Source organism: Oncorhynchus nerka, linkage group LG6, assembly GCF_034236695.1.
Source record: "Oncorhynchus nerka isolate Pitt River linkage group LG6, Oner_Uvic_2.0, whole genome shotgun sequence".
NCBI lineage: Eukaryota > Metazoa > Chordata > Actinopteri > Salmoniformes > Salmonidae > Oncorhynchus > Oncorhynchus nerka.
In genome coordinates this window covers 33431655-33449077 of record NC_088401.1, presented here as the reverse complement: position 1 = coordinate 33449077, position 17423 = coordinate 33431655, and the positions used below count along the sequence as shown (strand labels likewise).

The following is a 17423-nucleotide window of genomic DNA, read 5'->3' as shown; positions in this document are numbered from 1 at the left end:
TTTACATGTTGCGTTTTTAGTTTTGTTCATTGTAGCTTTAAAACTGCAAATGTTCTCTTAGCCCCAAGAGAAAATCTGTAGAATTGCAGGAATTTTGCTTTCAAACTGCAGAATGGTATCTCCACCACATGGAAAATGAGTAGAATTGCAGGAAATTAGTTTAAAACAGCCAAATGTTGTCACTGCGGCCAACGGGAGGGCCTCTAAAATGTTCAGTCAGCGACCACTCCATTGGCCACGCCCATGGCCACGCTCTTGTCACACCCACCACCTAAGCCCCATTTTGATCCAGAAAAGAACCTGCATCTACTGTAAGCATTTAGTTATGGCTGGCTTTTATTTAGACCAGCGAAACGTCATAATGGAATGATATCAAACTACAGGCCAAATCTGAGAACATTCTGTACACATTAACAACCAAGCTCTGTGGTGACATCATAATCTGGGGCAGACATCATAATTGAGATCTGGGGTGACATCATAATTCATACAAATGTGAACCTGATGAAAACACTACTGCACTAATGCATCATGAGTTGATTATAGTACCATAAAATCTGCGTTGCTGGGTGCATGTGTAAAATGTGTGTGTGTGTGTGTGTGTGTGTGTGTGTGCGAGTGCGAGTGCGTAACATCTGATCTGAAAGGAGTTACAGGGACATCTAGTGGTGACAGCAGTCCCTGTGTTATGTAGTGTGTGTGTGTGTGTGTGTGTGTGTGTGTGTGTGTGTGTGTGTGTGTGTGTGTGTGTGCGTGTGCGTGTGAAATAGTAGCTACTGTTTCACAGTACACTGCAGGGAGAGAGAGTGCAGAGCCAGCCAAGAGACTTATATCTCTTCAGTCTATAGCCGGGCACGAATAAACCGAACCAAATGTAAATCAAAACTGGACTTTGAACTGACGTTTGTGCCCAGTGGGATGTGCCCGGCGTCTGCAGCGCGGAGTCTGAGGACATCGCTCTATGCCACCCACTGACGACATCCTCTCCCTGCCCAATCCCCAAAATAAACATGAAATAAAAGATGCATCAGCTGCCTCCTAGTGTGGCTGGCTGGATGGGTCGAAAGCTGGCAGTCCGCTAAGAGTCGAGCGCTAAGATTTCTCGCAGCAAGACCCTGCAGTCTCAGGGAGGGTGCAGCCGGAACAGAGAAACAATTAAGCTTGCAGATAAAAGAGAGAGAGAGAGAGAGAGAGAGAGAGAGAGAGAGAGAGTGTGTGTGTGTGTGTGTGTGTGTGTGTGTGTGTGTGTGTGTGTGTGTGTGTGTGTGTGTGTGTGTGTGTGTGCGCGCGTGTGTGCGCTTGTTGCTGTGTTCACTCTCTCATGCATACATGCACATACTATCTGGTGTATGTGAAAATGAAGCATCCTATTTTAATTTATTATATATACACACACTCAAACATTTGCACGTGCCTGCATGCATACAGGAATGTACGCACGCGCGCACACACACACACTGTCCATACACACCCTTCACATACATGGTTCCTGGTTCAAATACCCGAACTGACAAGGTGAAAAATCTGTCAATGTGCCCTTGAGCTAGGCACTTATCCCTCATTTGCTCTAGGGACGCCATACTACTATGGTAGAAACAAACAAAAAAACATTGCACTGCACCTATCCAGTGTATGTGACAATAAAACATATTTTGTACTACCTTTTTTAAAAATCATTTATATTCCAGACTCAAGTCCGGAAGCTAAATTCTTGCAAATGTACTGTGTATTTAAATACCGTATTCTCGACAGCTCATTCTATTATTTCTACTACTATACCCATTTTAGTTGCACTGTTTATTCACACCACATATTTATTTACATACTGGATTCATGATATAGCCCACTCTAATATCTACTGCTGTACATATCATTCTGAGTATATCTTGTGTCAATTCTTCTGGTGTATATATGTATAGATTGCAGTTGGATTACTGTTACAGTGCTATTTGGGTTAATTGGATTCCTTCTGACATTTAAAACATTTCTTGATAAGATTTTTTTTTTGGGGGGGATATATTATTTGTGTTCTGGTTGGACATTTTACTGCGTTGTTAGGAGCTAGTAACATAAGCATTTCGCTACACCCTCGATAACATATTTTAAACTGTGTGCGCAACCAATAAACTTTGATTTGATTTAACACACACACACACACACACGACTTTGAACGAGCTACAGGTATTCCTAGAAGGAATCATTGACGGAAACGCTTTCTTAGCGTATGCGGTGTTGAACACAGTACAACATTACTAAGACTAATACCTGACGCCTCTGTTTGCCCTCTCAGTGGAAAAAGCAATTACACTTTCTCCCTCTCCCTTCTCCCTCTATTAAAATCTCTTCTCGGTGCTAAATTGATAGAATTAGGCAACAGACTCACGTATGGAAGCTGTGCTCTCCGGCGATGGCCCAGCCCACAGCACGGCATGAAGGGGGATCAGGGGGGTTCAGGAACAGACGGCAGCCGCCTCACAGACACCCTGTCAGGCAGCAGCATCCACTCAGCCTCGGTCCATGGCTAAACACTCGGCCCACAGGGGGGGGGGGGGGGAGCGGGGAGAGGAGGACGGGAGGAGGATGGAAGGGAGAATGGGAACGAAGGCAGGAGACGGAGTAGAAGGAGAGAGCCGTATCCACGCCGAGCCCCCTCCCCCTCCACACGTGTAATCAGATCCTCACAGTCAGACCCAAGCACTATCTAATCTAACTCTCGGCAGGGCAGTTTCCACAGCGAATTTGACTCCAGTGCCGCCTCAGCCCTCCAGCCCGCCCCCATGTCCCACAGCGCAGCAGAGGCCAAGAGAGTAGAGTGCCTCTGAGTGAGGCGCAGGTCTGTTACAGCACTGCCTGTTACCCCAACCCAAATCCTTATCCTCTTCAGCACTGCGGGGCTGCTCCTCTATTTAGCTTTCAACCAAATCCACTGCAGTACTGCTGCTGTTCAGCTCCGTACGGTGGCTGTCTGCCTGATTGACTGGCTGTCTAGCTGTCTGGCTGGCTCCCTTGGTTCTGGTTCAGCTCCTCATGTGTGTGTGTGTGTACCGTCTTGTCCTGTAGAGGCGCCTGGGGGACACACGGTGCAGAGGGGTCCTGACTCAGAAGTGGAGGCGGAGCTACCACTGTCCTTCCAGTAGGGGGGGGGCGTTGCCCTCGCCGCTTACGCCACGCCTCTTCTCTCTCTCTCTGCCTCCACCTTGGGTTCAGTCAGATGGACGGACAGGAAAGAGTCAACAGGACTCTTTCTCTCTAATCTTCCTTTTCTTTCTAAGTCTTCTGTAGAAAGTGTGTTGCTGGAAAACAGAGAACACTGCAGGGCAGTGGTCAGGCAAGGTAGGGTAGAGGCTCAGACAGAGATCTGGCTGCTGGGCTAGCTGGTGAGAACAGAGACTGTGGCTGGTTGTGTCTGTGTCTGGTACAGAGAGCAGCAGCAGTAGCAGGACTCTCTCTCTCTCTCTCTCTTTCCCTGTGGTCCCTGGCTCAGTCATGTCTGAGCGCTGAGTGGAACACTGGCTTCATCGCCTCTCTTTCCCCCTCTCCTCTCCTCCCCTCCCCTCTTCTCCTCCTCACCCCACCCCTTGTCTCTCCTGCTCTTTGCCTTGCCCTGCCCAGTGCACTCAGCCTAACAGATGATTGGATCCAGAACTTAATGTACTCACTGCTGTGTCTCTGCTGCAATCAAGCCTTCCATCTCTCCGCCCCTTCGCTCACCCTACCATCCCTTCCCACCGCTCTCTCTCCTTGCAAGGGTGTGTAATGTCTCTCAGTCACCTCCTCTCTCAGTGTCCTGTCGTAGTTGGAGAAGGGTAGAGAGGAGAGGGGTATAACAGAAGGATAGAGGAGTGTGAGAGAGACTGGCTGTCCTATCTTTACCATTGTCTCCTCGCTGCATTGAAGAGCAGGTGCTGTTGTCTGAGTACACAGGGATGGATGATACACAGTCTGAATTTCAATTGGCCACCGGCACTATACTGGCTTAGAACATAGGCTTTACCCTCACGCTCTCTCCCTTTCTCCCTCCCGACAAAACCAACTTTATTTCATTATTTCTCACTTCCTCGGTCTGTCTCTCCCGCTCTCCTTTTTGTTCTCACTCTCTGTCTGTGTCTCTTTCTCTCTCTCTCTCTCTCTCTCTCTCTCTCTCTCCCTATCTCACTCTTACTGATTGTAATCCTCTCCTTTTTGTTCTCACTCTCTGTCTCTGTCTCTTTCTTTCTCTCTCTCTCCCTATCTCTCTCTCTGTCTCTCTCCCTATCTCTCTCTCTGTCTCTCTATCTCTCTCTCTCTCTCTCTCTCCCCCTATCTCACTCTCACTGATTGGAATCCTCTCCTTTTCGGTGTCTCAAAGGCTGGTATTTATGAGTACTTTCCCTCTCCAGGGGAGAGCTGTGCTGTTTACATCATAAGCTGCATTGGGTAAGCAGCAGCATTTCTTCCAACACTCTTACAGCAGCCTCAGTGTTTTTTCCCCTCTGCCGAGGAAAGTTTGAGTCATTTCAATGGCTGTCGTCCTTATAGCACAATGTGGCTCTCCGTTTGATCCCGCTAATACAGGCTTAAAGGGGATACTTCAGGATTTTGGCATTGAAGTATTGTGTGCAGTTTAAAGGAAGTTGCTAACTAGCGTTTGCACAGTGACTGGGGGTCTATGGGTATCTGCTAGCATTGCCTTTAATGCTAGTTAGCCTTGGCTCACGAAAGTACCTCTAGCTTCCTTCATATTGAACAGAGACATAAAAATGGTGTCCGCGAGTTCATCCGACTCTGGAGAAGTAGATAAAGGGCCTTGTTGCCAAAATCCCGACGTATCCCTTTAAGGCATTAATTGTATGCAGAGATGACATTGATACTCTGGCATCTGCTGTGCTGTGACTAAAACAGACGGCAGTGTCCTCACCCCCGCTCCACGGGGCAAGGGCAGCCGCTGACGGTGTCTCTCTCTCCTGCCCTCCGCTGCTGCTGCTATTATATGTTGCGTCCCGAACGGCACCCTATTCCCTATGTAGAGCACTACTTTTAACAGGAGCCCTATATACGGGAAAGGGGTGCCAGTAGAGACGCTCCCCTCTCCTTGTTCATGCTGCTCTCCTCTCTCTGCTCCATCTAGTACGCGCCACAGGTTCCAGAGAGCTATTTGTCACAAGGACAATCGTAACGTGACGTCTACTGTCAGATCGTCGGCTAGAAACCTGAGCTCGGACAAGAGGGCAAACCCCGTTCTCTCGAGGCCAGGCAAGGCCAGTTTGACCAAAGCAGAGTGTGCGTCCCAACTGTTACACTATATAGTGGACTATTTTTGACCAGAGTCCATAGGCCCATCATTTGGGAAGGGAACAGGCTCTTACAGTATTTACAGATAGCCTCCAGTGATGCTTTCATATGTACTGTAATGAATCAATATATATTCATCTCCTATCTGGGCAAGCGGGAACTTTTTTTAGAGCCCACTAGTTAGAAAAAACAAACAAAAAATATGGCACATTCTTTCCTCTCTGCCTTGATAAATCGGAGTGTCACATCAATGCCTCATTCTGGGGTAGGTGTGACAGGCGTCACTGTTTTGATGGAGGAGCATCATTACAGGCAGAGACCTTTCACAGAGGCAATGGGAGGGGGACTACCATCCCATTGTATCAGAGAAGTGATCATCACTCACTCGTTCCTTACGCAGCTACCATGACAAATAGCTGTGGGCCGTGATACACCACTCTACAACAAAAATCTGTACTATCTGAATGAGAACACATGTAAATGAGTAGTGCTGTGAGGGTACAGAGATCTTTCAGGGTCATGGACCTAACAGGTACTATACTACAGTATACTTTACGATACTGAACAAAAATATAAACGCAACATTCGACGATTTTACTGAGTTAGAGTTCATATAAGGAAATCAGTCAATTGAAATAAATAAATTAAGCCCTAATCTAAACATAGGCCCACCCACTTGTGAGCCAAGGCATCCCACTGGGGTGCCAGGCCCAGCCAATCAGAATGTGTTTTTCCCCACAAACAGGCTTTATTGCAGACAAAAATACTACTCAGATTCATCAGCTGTCCGGGTGGCTGGTCTCAGATGATCCCGCAGGTGAAGAAGCCGGATGTGGAGGTCCTGGGCTGGCCATGGTTACACGTGGTCTGTTGTTGTGAGGGCGGTTGGACGTACTGCCAAATTCTCTAAAACAACATTGAAGGCAGCTTACGGTAGTGAAATAAACATTCACTTCTCTGGCAACGGCTCTGGTGGACATTCGTGCAGTCAGCATGCCAATTACACGCTCCCTCAAAACTTGAGTCAGCTGTGGCATTTTGTTGTGTGACAACATTTTTGAGTGGCCTTTTATTGTCCCGAGCACAAGGTGCACCTGTGAAATGATTATGCTGTTTAATCAGCTTCTTGATATGACACACCTGTCAGGTGGATGGATTATCTTGGCAAAGGAGATATGCTCACTAACAGGGATGTAAACAAAAGTGTACACGAAATTTGAGAGCAAAAAGTTTTTGCATGTATTGAACATTTCTGGGATCTTTTATTTCAGCTCATGAAACATGGGACCAACACTTTCCATGTTGCGCTTATATTTTTGTTCAGTATATACAACTCAAAAAAATTCTGTGTTAAAAACATCCCAAGTTGGCAGTTTGGTCAGAAACAACTCATTGATTTTTTTAAGTTGGGTTGTTGATGCTGTGAGAAAAAGTTTTTAAAAAATAAAATAAATCCCAATATGTGTTTGGTCCACTATTTACCCAGCACTTGGTTGTTTTTAACCCAACATTTTTAAGAGTGTATACTAGACTAGACTAGAGGTCGACTGTTTATGATTTTTCAACGCCGATACCGACAATTGGAGGACCAAAAAAAGCCGATACCGATTAATCGGCCGATTTTTATATATATATTTGTAGTAATGACAATTCCAACAATATTGAATGAACAATGAACACTTTTATATTTTAACTTAATATAATGCATGAACAAAATCAATTTAGTCTCAAATAAATAATGAAACATGTTCAATTTGGTTTAAATAATGCAAAACCACAGTGTTGGAGAAGAAAGTAAAAGTGCAATATGTGCCATGTAAAAAAGCTAAGCTTTTTGTTCTCACAATGAAAGCTTGTGGTTCCTTTTAACATGAGTCTTCAGTATTCCCAGTTAAGAAGTTTTAGCTTTGAGCTTTTATAGGAACTATTTATCTCTATACCATTTGTATTTCATATACCTTTGACTATTGGATGTTCTTATAGGCACTTTAGTATTGCCAGTGTAACAGTATAGCTTCCGTCCCTCTCCTCGCTCATCCCTGGGCTCGAACCAGGAACACAACGACAACAGCCACCATCAAAGCAGCGTTATCCATGCAGAGCAAGGGGAACAACTACAGCGCTATGCTTCAAACATTGCTAAGAGCTGCTGGCAAACGCAGTAAAGTGCTGTTTAAATGAATGCTTACGAGCCTGCTGCTGCCTACCACCGCTCAGTCAGACTGCTCTATCAAATATCAAATCATAGACTTAATTATAATAAACACACAGAAATACATGCCTTTGGTCAATCTGGTCAAACCCGGAAACTATCATTTTGAAAACAAAACGTTTTTTCTTTCAGTGAAATGCGGAACCGTTCCGTATTTTATCGAACGGGTGGCAACCCTAAGTCTAAATATTGCTGTTACAATGCACAACCTTCAATGTTATGTCATAATTATGTAAAATTCTGGCAAATTAATTACGGTCTTTGTTAGGAAGAAATGGTCTTCGCACAGTTCGCAAGCCAGGCGGCCCAAACTGCTGCATATACCCTGACTCTGCTTGCACTGATCGCAAGAGAAGTGGCACAATTTCCCTAGTTAATATTGCCTGCTAACATTAATTTATTTTAACTAACTGTGTATTAATTTTAAGAAAGGCATTGATGTTAATGTTTCTGTACCTTTGTGCAACGATTGTGCTTTTTTCGCAAATGTGCTTTTGTTAAATCATCACCCGTTTGGCGAAGTTGAAGTAGGCTGTGATTCGATGGTCAATTAACAGGCACCACTTTGATTATATGCAACGCAGGACAAGCTAGTTAACCAAGTAATATCAAGCTAGTTAACCTAGTAATATCAAGCTAGTTAACCAAGTAATATCAAGCTATTTAACCTGGTAATATCAAGCTAGTTAACCTAGTTATATCAAGCTATGTTACGTTTTTTTTTTCCTCTGAAGAGGAGGTGTAGCAAGGATCGGACCAAAATGCGGCGTAGTTGGTGTTCATGTTCTTTAATAAAGAAAAAACTCAAACATGAACATAATACAAAACAAACAACGTGAAAAACCGAAACAGCCTATGCTGGTGCAAACTAACACAGAGACAGGAACAATCACCCACGAAACACTCAAAGAATATGGCTGCCTAAATATGGTTCCCAATCAGAGACAACGGTAAACACCTGCCTCTGATTGAGAACCACTCCAGACAGCCATAGACTATACTAGATTAACCTAGTAATATCAAGCTAGTTAACCTAGTAATATCAAGCTAGTTAACCAAGTAATATCAAGCTAGTTAACCTAGTAATATCAAGCTAGTTAACCTAGTAATATCAAGCTAGTTAACCTAGTAATATCGAGCTAGTTAACCTAGTAATATCAAGCTAGTAATATCAAGCTAGTTAACCAAGTAACATCAAGCTAGTTAATCTAGTTGACCAAGTAATATCAAGCTAGTTAACCTAGTAATATCAAGCTAGTTAACCTAGTAATATCAAGCTAGTTAACCAAGTAATATCATCAACCACGTGTAGTTAACTTGTGATTATGTGAAGATTGATTGTTTTTTATATAAGTTTAAGTTTAATGCTAGCTAGCAACTTACCTTGGCTCCTTGCAGCCACAAGGTCCTTTTGATGCTGCACTGGCGTAACAGGTGGTCAGCCTGCCACGCAGTTTCCTCGTGGATTGCAATGTAATCGTCCATAATCGGCATCCAAAAAGGCAGATTACCGATTGTTATGAAAACTTGAAATCGGCCCTAATTAAATCGGCCATGCTGATTAACCTGTCGACCTCTAAACAAGACTATACTACACTACTTTAGGTCTCCTGTAATGTATCAAAACTTTAAGGTTTAATGATAATAGCAACACACCACTATTTATCAGAAATGTAAAGTAATGATTCACAGTGACAAAAAACAAAAACAACACAGAGGATTCAGATACAATGATATCATTGTCTATTCCCCTGAGGAAAGTACAAAGCGACTTGGCAGGTCTCAGCCCCACTGTCTGTCCTGCAGACATTCTCATTTAATCACTGAGCGCGCATCCAAAATGGCACCATATTCTCTACACAGTGCACTACTTTTGAGACGGGACCCATTGGGCTCTGGTCCAAAATAGTGCACTATATAGGGAATAGGGTGCCATTTGGGAGCCATCCTAAGAGAGTGGGTGCCTGAAGACAAAGACTGCCCTGCTCGTAACAGAGGGCACTGCTTTCTAATGCTTCTCCTCCTGACAGGACAGGGGAATGGAGGAGATTATACAGGCATCCATCTTACATTTTACCCTCAGGTAAACAAGACAAGGTCACTCCTGGATATATTACCCTAAAAGGATGAGCAACTGTTTGGGACATAATGTGATTCTATGCAGTTCGTGGGCTTGAATGAGTATTCTATTAACATAAAAACAATATTTTACAACACTACAACAGAAGCAAAACCTTTTCTCTTTTCATTTTGAGTCCTATAGGTTAGTATCTATTCACATAACTTCAACTCCAAGGACATGCATGCCAACACTGACTGACAATGCAGTAGCTCATATTCATGATGGGGAAGTGCCTCTTCATTTCTTACCACCAGATGGCAGTCTTGCTATTCTGTGCCACTAGCTCAAACAGAGGAGACAAGTGATGCGCCACCATAAACTAACTGCCTTACAGTAGCCACCCCATAGGTCCAAACCATTCATCTAGTATTCAAGTCCATTTAACATGAATGGTTATTCTATTATTCTTACAAATTATGAGCATTGCATATGTAGCCAACAACAAGCATAATGCTTGATTCAGTTGCCAGCCTATGGCTCATAGATGACAGAAACATGCACTGTTGGAAACATTGAACAGAGCCACATCCTCTCCACATATTGGGGCGTCCTTAAAAATGTCTGCAGGACTCAGGTCTATAAGGTTGTCAGTGGCCTGAACAGAGGCAACTAGGTTACTCCATATCCTGTCTGTGTCCGTAGTATCAGTTACATAACCCCCCCCTGCGGTTGCCAGATTTGATAGGTGGCACAGCCAATAACTTGCTTACGTAACCCCTTCCCTCCATTAACGTGAGAAAACATCATTTGCGGATGAAAATAAAAAAAGTCTCTAATCAAGAGAATGAAAAGGGGGTTTCCTGCCCCTGCAAACCCCACCACACCCTTTCTTTCAAACACCACACCACCACTACCTCTACCCCTATCCCTATGGAGAGTCAGTGTCCCAAATGGCATTATGAGAGAGAGAGAGAGAGAGAGAGAGAGAGAGAGAGAGAGAGAGAGAGAGAGAGAGAGAGAGAGAGAGGGGGGGGGGAAGAGAGAGAGAGAGCGAGCGAGAGTGAAAGAGCGTGTGAGTGAGAGAAAGTGAGTGTGTGAATGAGAGAAAGTGAGTGTGTTAGTGAGAGAATGTGAGTGTGTGAGAGAGAAAGTGAGTGTGTGATTGAGAGAATGTGAGTGTGTGAGTGAGAGAAAGTGAGCGTGTGAGTGAGAGAATGTGAGTGTGTGAGTGAGAGAAAATGAGTGTCTGAGTGAGAGAAAGTGAGTGTGTGAGTGAGTGTGAGAGAGAGAGAGAAGGTGAGTGAGAGAAAGTGAGTGTGTGAATGAGAGAAAGTGAGTGTGTGAGTGAGAGAATGTGAGTGAGAGAAAGTGATTGTGTGAGAGAGAAAGTGAGTGTGTGAGTGAGAGAAAGTGAGAGTGTGAGAGAGAGAAAGTGAGTGAGAGAAAGTGAGTGTGTGAGTGAGAGAAAGTGAGTGTGTGAGAGAAAGTGAGTGTGTGAGTGAGAGAATGTGAGAGAAAGTGAGTGTGTGAGTGAGAGAAAGTGAGTGTGTGAGTGAGAGAATGTGAGTGTGTGAGTGAGAGAATGTGAGTGTGTGAGTGAGAGAACGTGAGAGTGTGAGTGAGAGAAAGTGAGTATGTGAGAGAGAGAAAGTGAGTGAGTGAGAAACGGGGAGAGAGAGTAAGAGGGAGAGAGAGAGAGAGAGGAGGTGGGCGAGAGAGTGAGAGGAAGAGAGAGTGGGAAGCCAAGTGAGACCTTTCACATAAACACAGCAGAGAGTGGGAAGCAGCAGCAGGAGATATTACATAATTCTTATGTAAACCAGAGTTTGAGAAATGGCAGATGCTGTATAGCCAGGCTGGTGTAAAATGCCTCATCAGTCAATGCAAAGACCTGCCGCAGAAATCACATAACTAAAACTCCAGCAGTGGATGTTGGGCATTAAAAACGTGTACATTTATGGCTGTTTGGATGCATCTCATTCTATTCTCCTGTTATACTATTAATAAATGTCCAGAGCACTTAGATAAGGCCTCAGGAGATGCATGGTAATCTGATAAATCCTACAAAGGGTTTGGCAACACTGTGTATACATCCCAAATGGCACCCAAATTCTTATATAGTGCACTACTTTTCATGGGCTCTGGTAAAGAGTAGTGCACTACATAGGGAATAGGGTGCCATTTGGGACGTAACCTGGGAACGATTCCATTTTGGACAAAGGGCCTAAAATCTTAAACAAATTAGACTGCAGTGCCCTTCAAGCTTTTATCCCTGCAATTATACAGTATCAGTTACCATCCCCTCAATGACATTCAGCTCGGTTCAACATTATTTATGGAGTCCATGACGCAGTCGTAGTCCTTTAGAGACTACTCCATCTTCTTGCAGCGTTGGGACTTAAAGCAGAGAGTGACCGCACCACCACTACTCCCACTGGTTGCTGACTGAGTGGTCCGGACCACCACTGCTCTTAACCTCCTCCATCCTACCGTAAACCCCACGGGCAGTAAGAGTCACAGGGCACTTCTCTATTTCTTTTCCTCTGTGTAAGACCGTTCTCTACGTAGCAGTTTGACTGCAGGACAGAGAGATGAGAGGTGTAATGGATTGGGCGTACAGTAACCCCGATGAGCCTCTGAACACTCGCCCACATGAATACTGGGATTGAGTCACCGTGCCAACAGGTGTGGTGTTGGGGAGATGGGAGAAGAGTGGAAGGCACTCAAACAACGTGCGATATGAGCATTCGGGAAAGGAATAGGCGAGACTCACAATGAAAAGCTTGATGAAAAAAGTTTTGTAGATCATTTCAAGGAAAGTAACATAAAATCATCACAAAATGTACCTGAACTATTATTATAGTTTTCAAAAGATATCTCTTTTGGTGATGTGTACATTTGAGTCTGAGCATGGTGAGAGCTCTGATAACAAAGAGGGAAGATTATACGACGAGACAAGAAAAACATGTCCAGAGAAAATGAAAAGGAGCTTGACAGCTTGACAAATAGGCAGCGAAACATGTTTTGAAACCCAGTTCCCACTGTGTGTTAGTTTAAAGTTTTAGACACCACAGCCTCATACTTGTGTGAGAAGTGAAAATAATCATGTCCAACAAGATGGAGAGGGAGAGGGGGAAGGGAAAGAAGGTCAGCTTAACCCGCTGTTATGATAAAACAATTCAAAAAGCAGTGTAGTTACTTTAGTTCCTAGCAGAGTTCCTGAAAGGGCTGCTATTCCTGCAGTCCTCTTCCAGCAAACATCTAAAAGGGGATACTATATCTGCGCTTTGCTTTGCCAGTCTGACCCCGGGAACAACCTTTCCCCTCTCTCTCTTTTTCTTTCTCTCTCTACTTTCTCTCTCACATCCTACATCATGTCTGGGTATCTCTCTCAGCAGGGTTGTGTCTCAGACATACTGTGGTTGCTTGTCTGACCCTCATACGTTCCCCCTCGCTCCCTTTTTCTTTCCCTTTCTCTCTCTCCCCCCTACTTGACGCTCGTTCCCTGTCCTAACTTCCCGCTCATGTCTCGGCGTCTCCCGCAGTGTCGTGTCTCAGATGTAAGTTACTGTAGTCGCGCTCAGTCTAATTGAGTTTGGTCACGAAGACTGAGAGCGTTGTAGAGGATGACGACAGTCAGTCAGAGGTGGTCGGCCTAATGAGTCTGTTGGCATACCCAGTGGGAGGGGGGGGGGGTTGAGGGGAAGGAGGGTAGCCATGACATATCACTGCTGAGAAGACCCTCACCACCACCCTAATCCACACAGCAACTCTTCACTGATCGTATAAACACACGGTGAAAGCAAATGTGAGCTCCCCTTAGCCTCAACTCAAACACCTTCTCTGTGCCTGAGAGAAAGCAGACGGCAATTCCACAACGTGCCATATTGTTCTGATCCCACTCTGGTTTCACCGCTGCTCTGCTAAAGAGGAGGCGATCTGTGTCTCCTCCAAAAAAGGAAGAAACAGTTCTGCCGAGGAGCCCATCCTTAACCCGTCCTCTCCCTGTCGGTCGCCCGCAGGTCCGCTGCTCCAACAAAAACCAGACGCCGCGAGTGCTTCACGTACACACCGTGTACCTCAGAGGGTCTGCTTTTATAATAGGCCACAGTCTCGCCAGCCACACTCAAGCCACTGAGTGCAGAGCTACAGGGCCACCGGTGCCGGCAGTTCACAGAGATCGTTAACATACTGTGCCCAAGCACTGTTTACCAAAGGGGCTTTCGTTGCAACATGCAATGATTTATATCAATGACTTCACTCTTACGCCAGTATGAACTTTACTGGCTATGTACTGTAAACCATAGACGTAGAACATTCTAATTATATGCGGTAAACATCCAGTGCAGAGGTGATGTCGTAAGTGTCCGGTGGCCAGATATTCTAGCGCCTGGAGATATCATCACATTCATACCATTATAGTGACCTAATGCCCCTCGCTGACGCATTCAAAGTACTGTCTCAGGATTACTTTCACACTCCCACCCGCACTTCCTAAATCAGATTCTCACTGCCAACCACTGGGATCACTGGCTGTGCAGAAAATCCACAGACCTTCCAAGATACTGAGGTGATAAATACCTTTTAGGTAACCTAAACGCTGCGTTCTTGTTCCCCTTACCTGTCGCACAAAGCTGTTGGTTGTTGTATCTGAAGAGGTGCTTCCATCTGATCCTTTGAATCTGCCTTTCCTCCGTGCTCCTTTTCCATGTGACTTCAGTAAGGGGAGAAAGCAGAATTATTATTTTTTCAAAGACCATTATCAGCAGGTAACACTAAAACCTGGATAACAAAGGGTATGACGTGTTGACATATGGGGTATGAGGGGTATGACATCTTATGTGGGTCGTAGCAGGTGGGGGTGTCTTCCCAGGAGATGTTGTTTTGTTGAACGACTGAGAAGGTTTTCCAACTCCAAAATGCATGAACATGTAATCTTCCTATATGTAAGTTGTTGTAACTTGTCACTCTGATCTTAAAAGCGTGTGTCAGCAAAAATTTTAGAAATTGTAGAAAATTAAAAATATATATTATTTTAAATATTTTATTTGGGGGGGGAAGAGTGGCGGGGAATATAGGGGAAACAATGAGTGTATTACTATGGGAAAAGATTCTGGCGGCACTGAAGTTAGTTTTCAAGTCATTTGAAAATAAAAACAATGGACATTATTGCACGGGGCTCATATGATCAATAGTTGATATACTATCTGTGATCATAATAGGCTACACCTCGGGGAAACTGCACTACAGGGCTGAAGTGCTATGTTGCTAGTAGCAACTGACAAAACACCAAATCTGCTTTTATTCCAACACATTCCCCCAGGACATGTAAATTATGAATATAAAAAGAAAGCTATTCTGTTGGTTACTTAGAAACCAAATCCAAATCAAACCAATTCAAATGTTATTATGTCTAGTCTATTTACTCTAAAATACCCATTTTGGTGCAGGCACTCAATATGCAGTGACGCTAGACAATGTTGAATGTCATTTCTGGATGCATATATTTGCTATATCTTTTTTATTAGAGCAGCCTAGTTGTCATTGATCATTCATTATGAATTCACTACAGTCATAAACAGATTGGCAAGTGGAAATAGTACAACATCCAGTACTTATCATAATTGCAATCTGCTCTTTTTAGTAGTTCAAAACCAAGGCTATTATATACTGCCCATTGGAGAACCCTCTGAAGAACCCTTTTTTGGGTGCAGGTAAAAAACCTTTTTGGTTGCAGGTAGAACCCTTTTGGGTTCATATAGAACCATTTGTACCGCAGGTTCTACATGGAACTAAAAAGGATTCTACCTGGAACCAAAAAGAGTTATCCTATGGAGCCAGCCAAATAACTCTTTTAAAACCATTTTTTTCTAAGAGTGTAGAGCTTGCCAGCTTGTAGTACAAAAAAATGGAAATGAGTTTCCTCTGGTTTGTTCAGCCATTATAGGAATGCCGAAAATAAGATCTGAGATCCTATCAGTCAGTTAACATGACCGCTATGAATTATATAGCCTTTATGTGCTTTATGTTCTTGTTTTGATTTACATAAATGATTCAAAATTCACAAAAAGTGACTTTAGCTGATGACGTTATATCAGAGAAGAAAACGTATAAGACCCCCTGACGACTGTGTTAACCACAGACCTTATTTTCAGAGTTAATCCAAAACCCGTTTTATTTTATTTTATCATTCATTTCCCCATAGGCTTTGGCCAACGAGTCACGGTGGAATTAATGCCTATGAAACGACACATTGACTATTGCTCTCTATTACTGAATCGTGTAATGTCAAATGATTCAGACATCTTACTGAACCACTGAACTGGTCAAGAGACCATCTAAATATTTTCTTAATCACATCAAAGCAAACCCCATTTTAACTGTGTGGATTTCATATCCAACCCCCAAGGCTAATAACGTATTGGACTGGCCATGCAAAAAAATATACAAATATTTACTGATGCATAAATGTAAGAAACGTTTTGCCTAATAAACCAGTTGGCTAGGATCACCAGGTGAAATAATCAGGCAGCTGCAATTCAATTGTCTTCAAACGAATGACAGCTATAACTATGTAACACACCTGAAACAATAGTAGCCTAGTTGTTTCACTTTTTACAAGAATATTCGTCCTTATTATCCAAAAGGTAGGCTATACTACCTGGCATAACGCGGGCTCCTCCAACGTTTTGGTCATGGTTGACTAATTCGTTACATTTGGCGTCAAGCCAAGATGGTATTGGAAATGAGGTATTTGCATCTATTTTTTTGTTGGATAACTTCATAAATGGCAAGTTATGTATTACTATACGCGTGCGACATAGACATAGACATTATAAAATGTTGCAACTGTACATACTTGTAGCCCAGGGTTTTCGAGCGAATCCATATGTCTGTCCAAAAGTGAGTGCGTCTTTTGCAAGTTATTATGGACCATTTGACATCCAACCGTCGATCGATCGTTGAGATAGACAATCAACTTGTTCAAGGGTCGGTGGTCAAGCGTGACTCGCGCTCTCTTCAAAATGTAGAGCAGACATTTTTGTTTGACACGACTTTACGTCCCAATGAATACAAATAGTTGCGTGGAAGAGACTTTTGCGACGGAGGAGTTAAAGTGACTAGGCCATTTTCCTCAGCCCACTCTGCCATGCAGTCTTGAAGTTTGAGTCAGACCACAACCGGGAAGACTTAGGAAGGGAGGAGCAGTTTGCGGTAAAAATTAAAAAACACACAAAAAAAACGTTTTTCTAATGGGCTTGTTTCCTCCCTTTAGGTGAAAAAGAAAGAATAAGACTGCATGTCATTGGACAGCTCAGTCACTTAGCGAGTATCTGGCCCTCACTCCCACGTTAATTCACTGTCAGCCTTCCCCCACGTTCGCACTCAACTGGTTAGAGTTGCTCTATCGAGCAAAGGCACAGGTGCAAGCGTTGTCTCAAGCAAGGGACATCTATACTAATTCTGGTTGCTCGAGTTAACATTTACAATGATTTGAACTTTATTTTGTAAAATAATAGTTACTTTTATGATGGGGTTCGAACATAATGGAAAGGGGAAAATCTAAAAGCGTCGCACGCTGATAATTGTTTGTAGCCTAGTAAAGCTCGTTCACCAGACACTTCCCACTCATGCACAATTGTCCTGAGGATGAGGTTAGTTTGTGATTGACTCATTTCACAGTAAGAGTTGTTTTGGATAAAAACACATTAAATGTTTATGTTTCGCAATAAATAGTCTTACTTAAAAGGACATGCTACTGTCTTTGCACTATAGCACATTTACACGCCACAATGTGCAAATTATGGGGGCCAGGGAATGAGACATTAGCTCCCCTAAATGCAACAAAAGTCCAACATTGGTGGGGGGTGGCTCGAA

General features: G+C 43.7%; 1 protein-coding gene across 7 annotated transcripts in view; it reads right to left on the bottom strand.

Annotated features, from left to right (window-relative positions):
* cacnb2a (calcium channel, voltage-dependent, beta 2a) overlaps nucleotides 1-16940 on the bottom strand; it is a 113703-nt gene extending 96763 nt beyond the window's left edge. For 2 of the 7 annotated variants that reach the window (XM_029661483.2, XM_029661482.2), the window contains exons 1-2: nucleotides 16405-16940; nucleotides 14167-14259 (exon numbers count right to left, since the gene is read on the bottom strand). In XM_029661483.2, coding sequence (XP_029517343.1) covers nucleotides 14167-14259; nucleotides 16405-16482 — 171 coding nt within the window. In that variant the 5' untranslated portion in view covers nucleotides 16483-16940. Of the gene's footprint in view, nucleotides 1-2383; nucleotides 2655-14166; nucleotides 14260-16404 lie in introns of those variants that run through there. The other 5 variants (XM_029661481.2, XM_029661484.2, XM_029661485.2 and 2 more) reach the window with 3 other exon arrangements.
* Nucleotides 16941-17423: the final 483 nt, after the last annotated feature.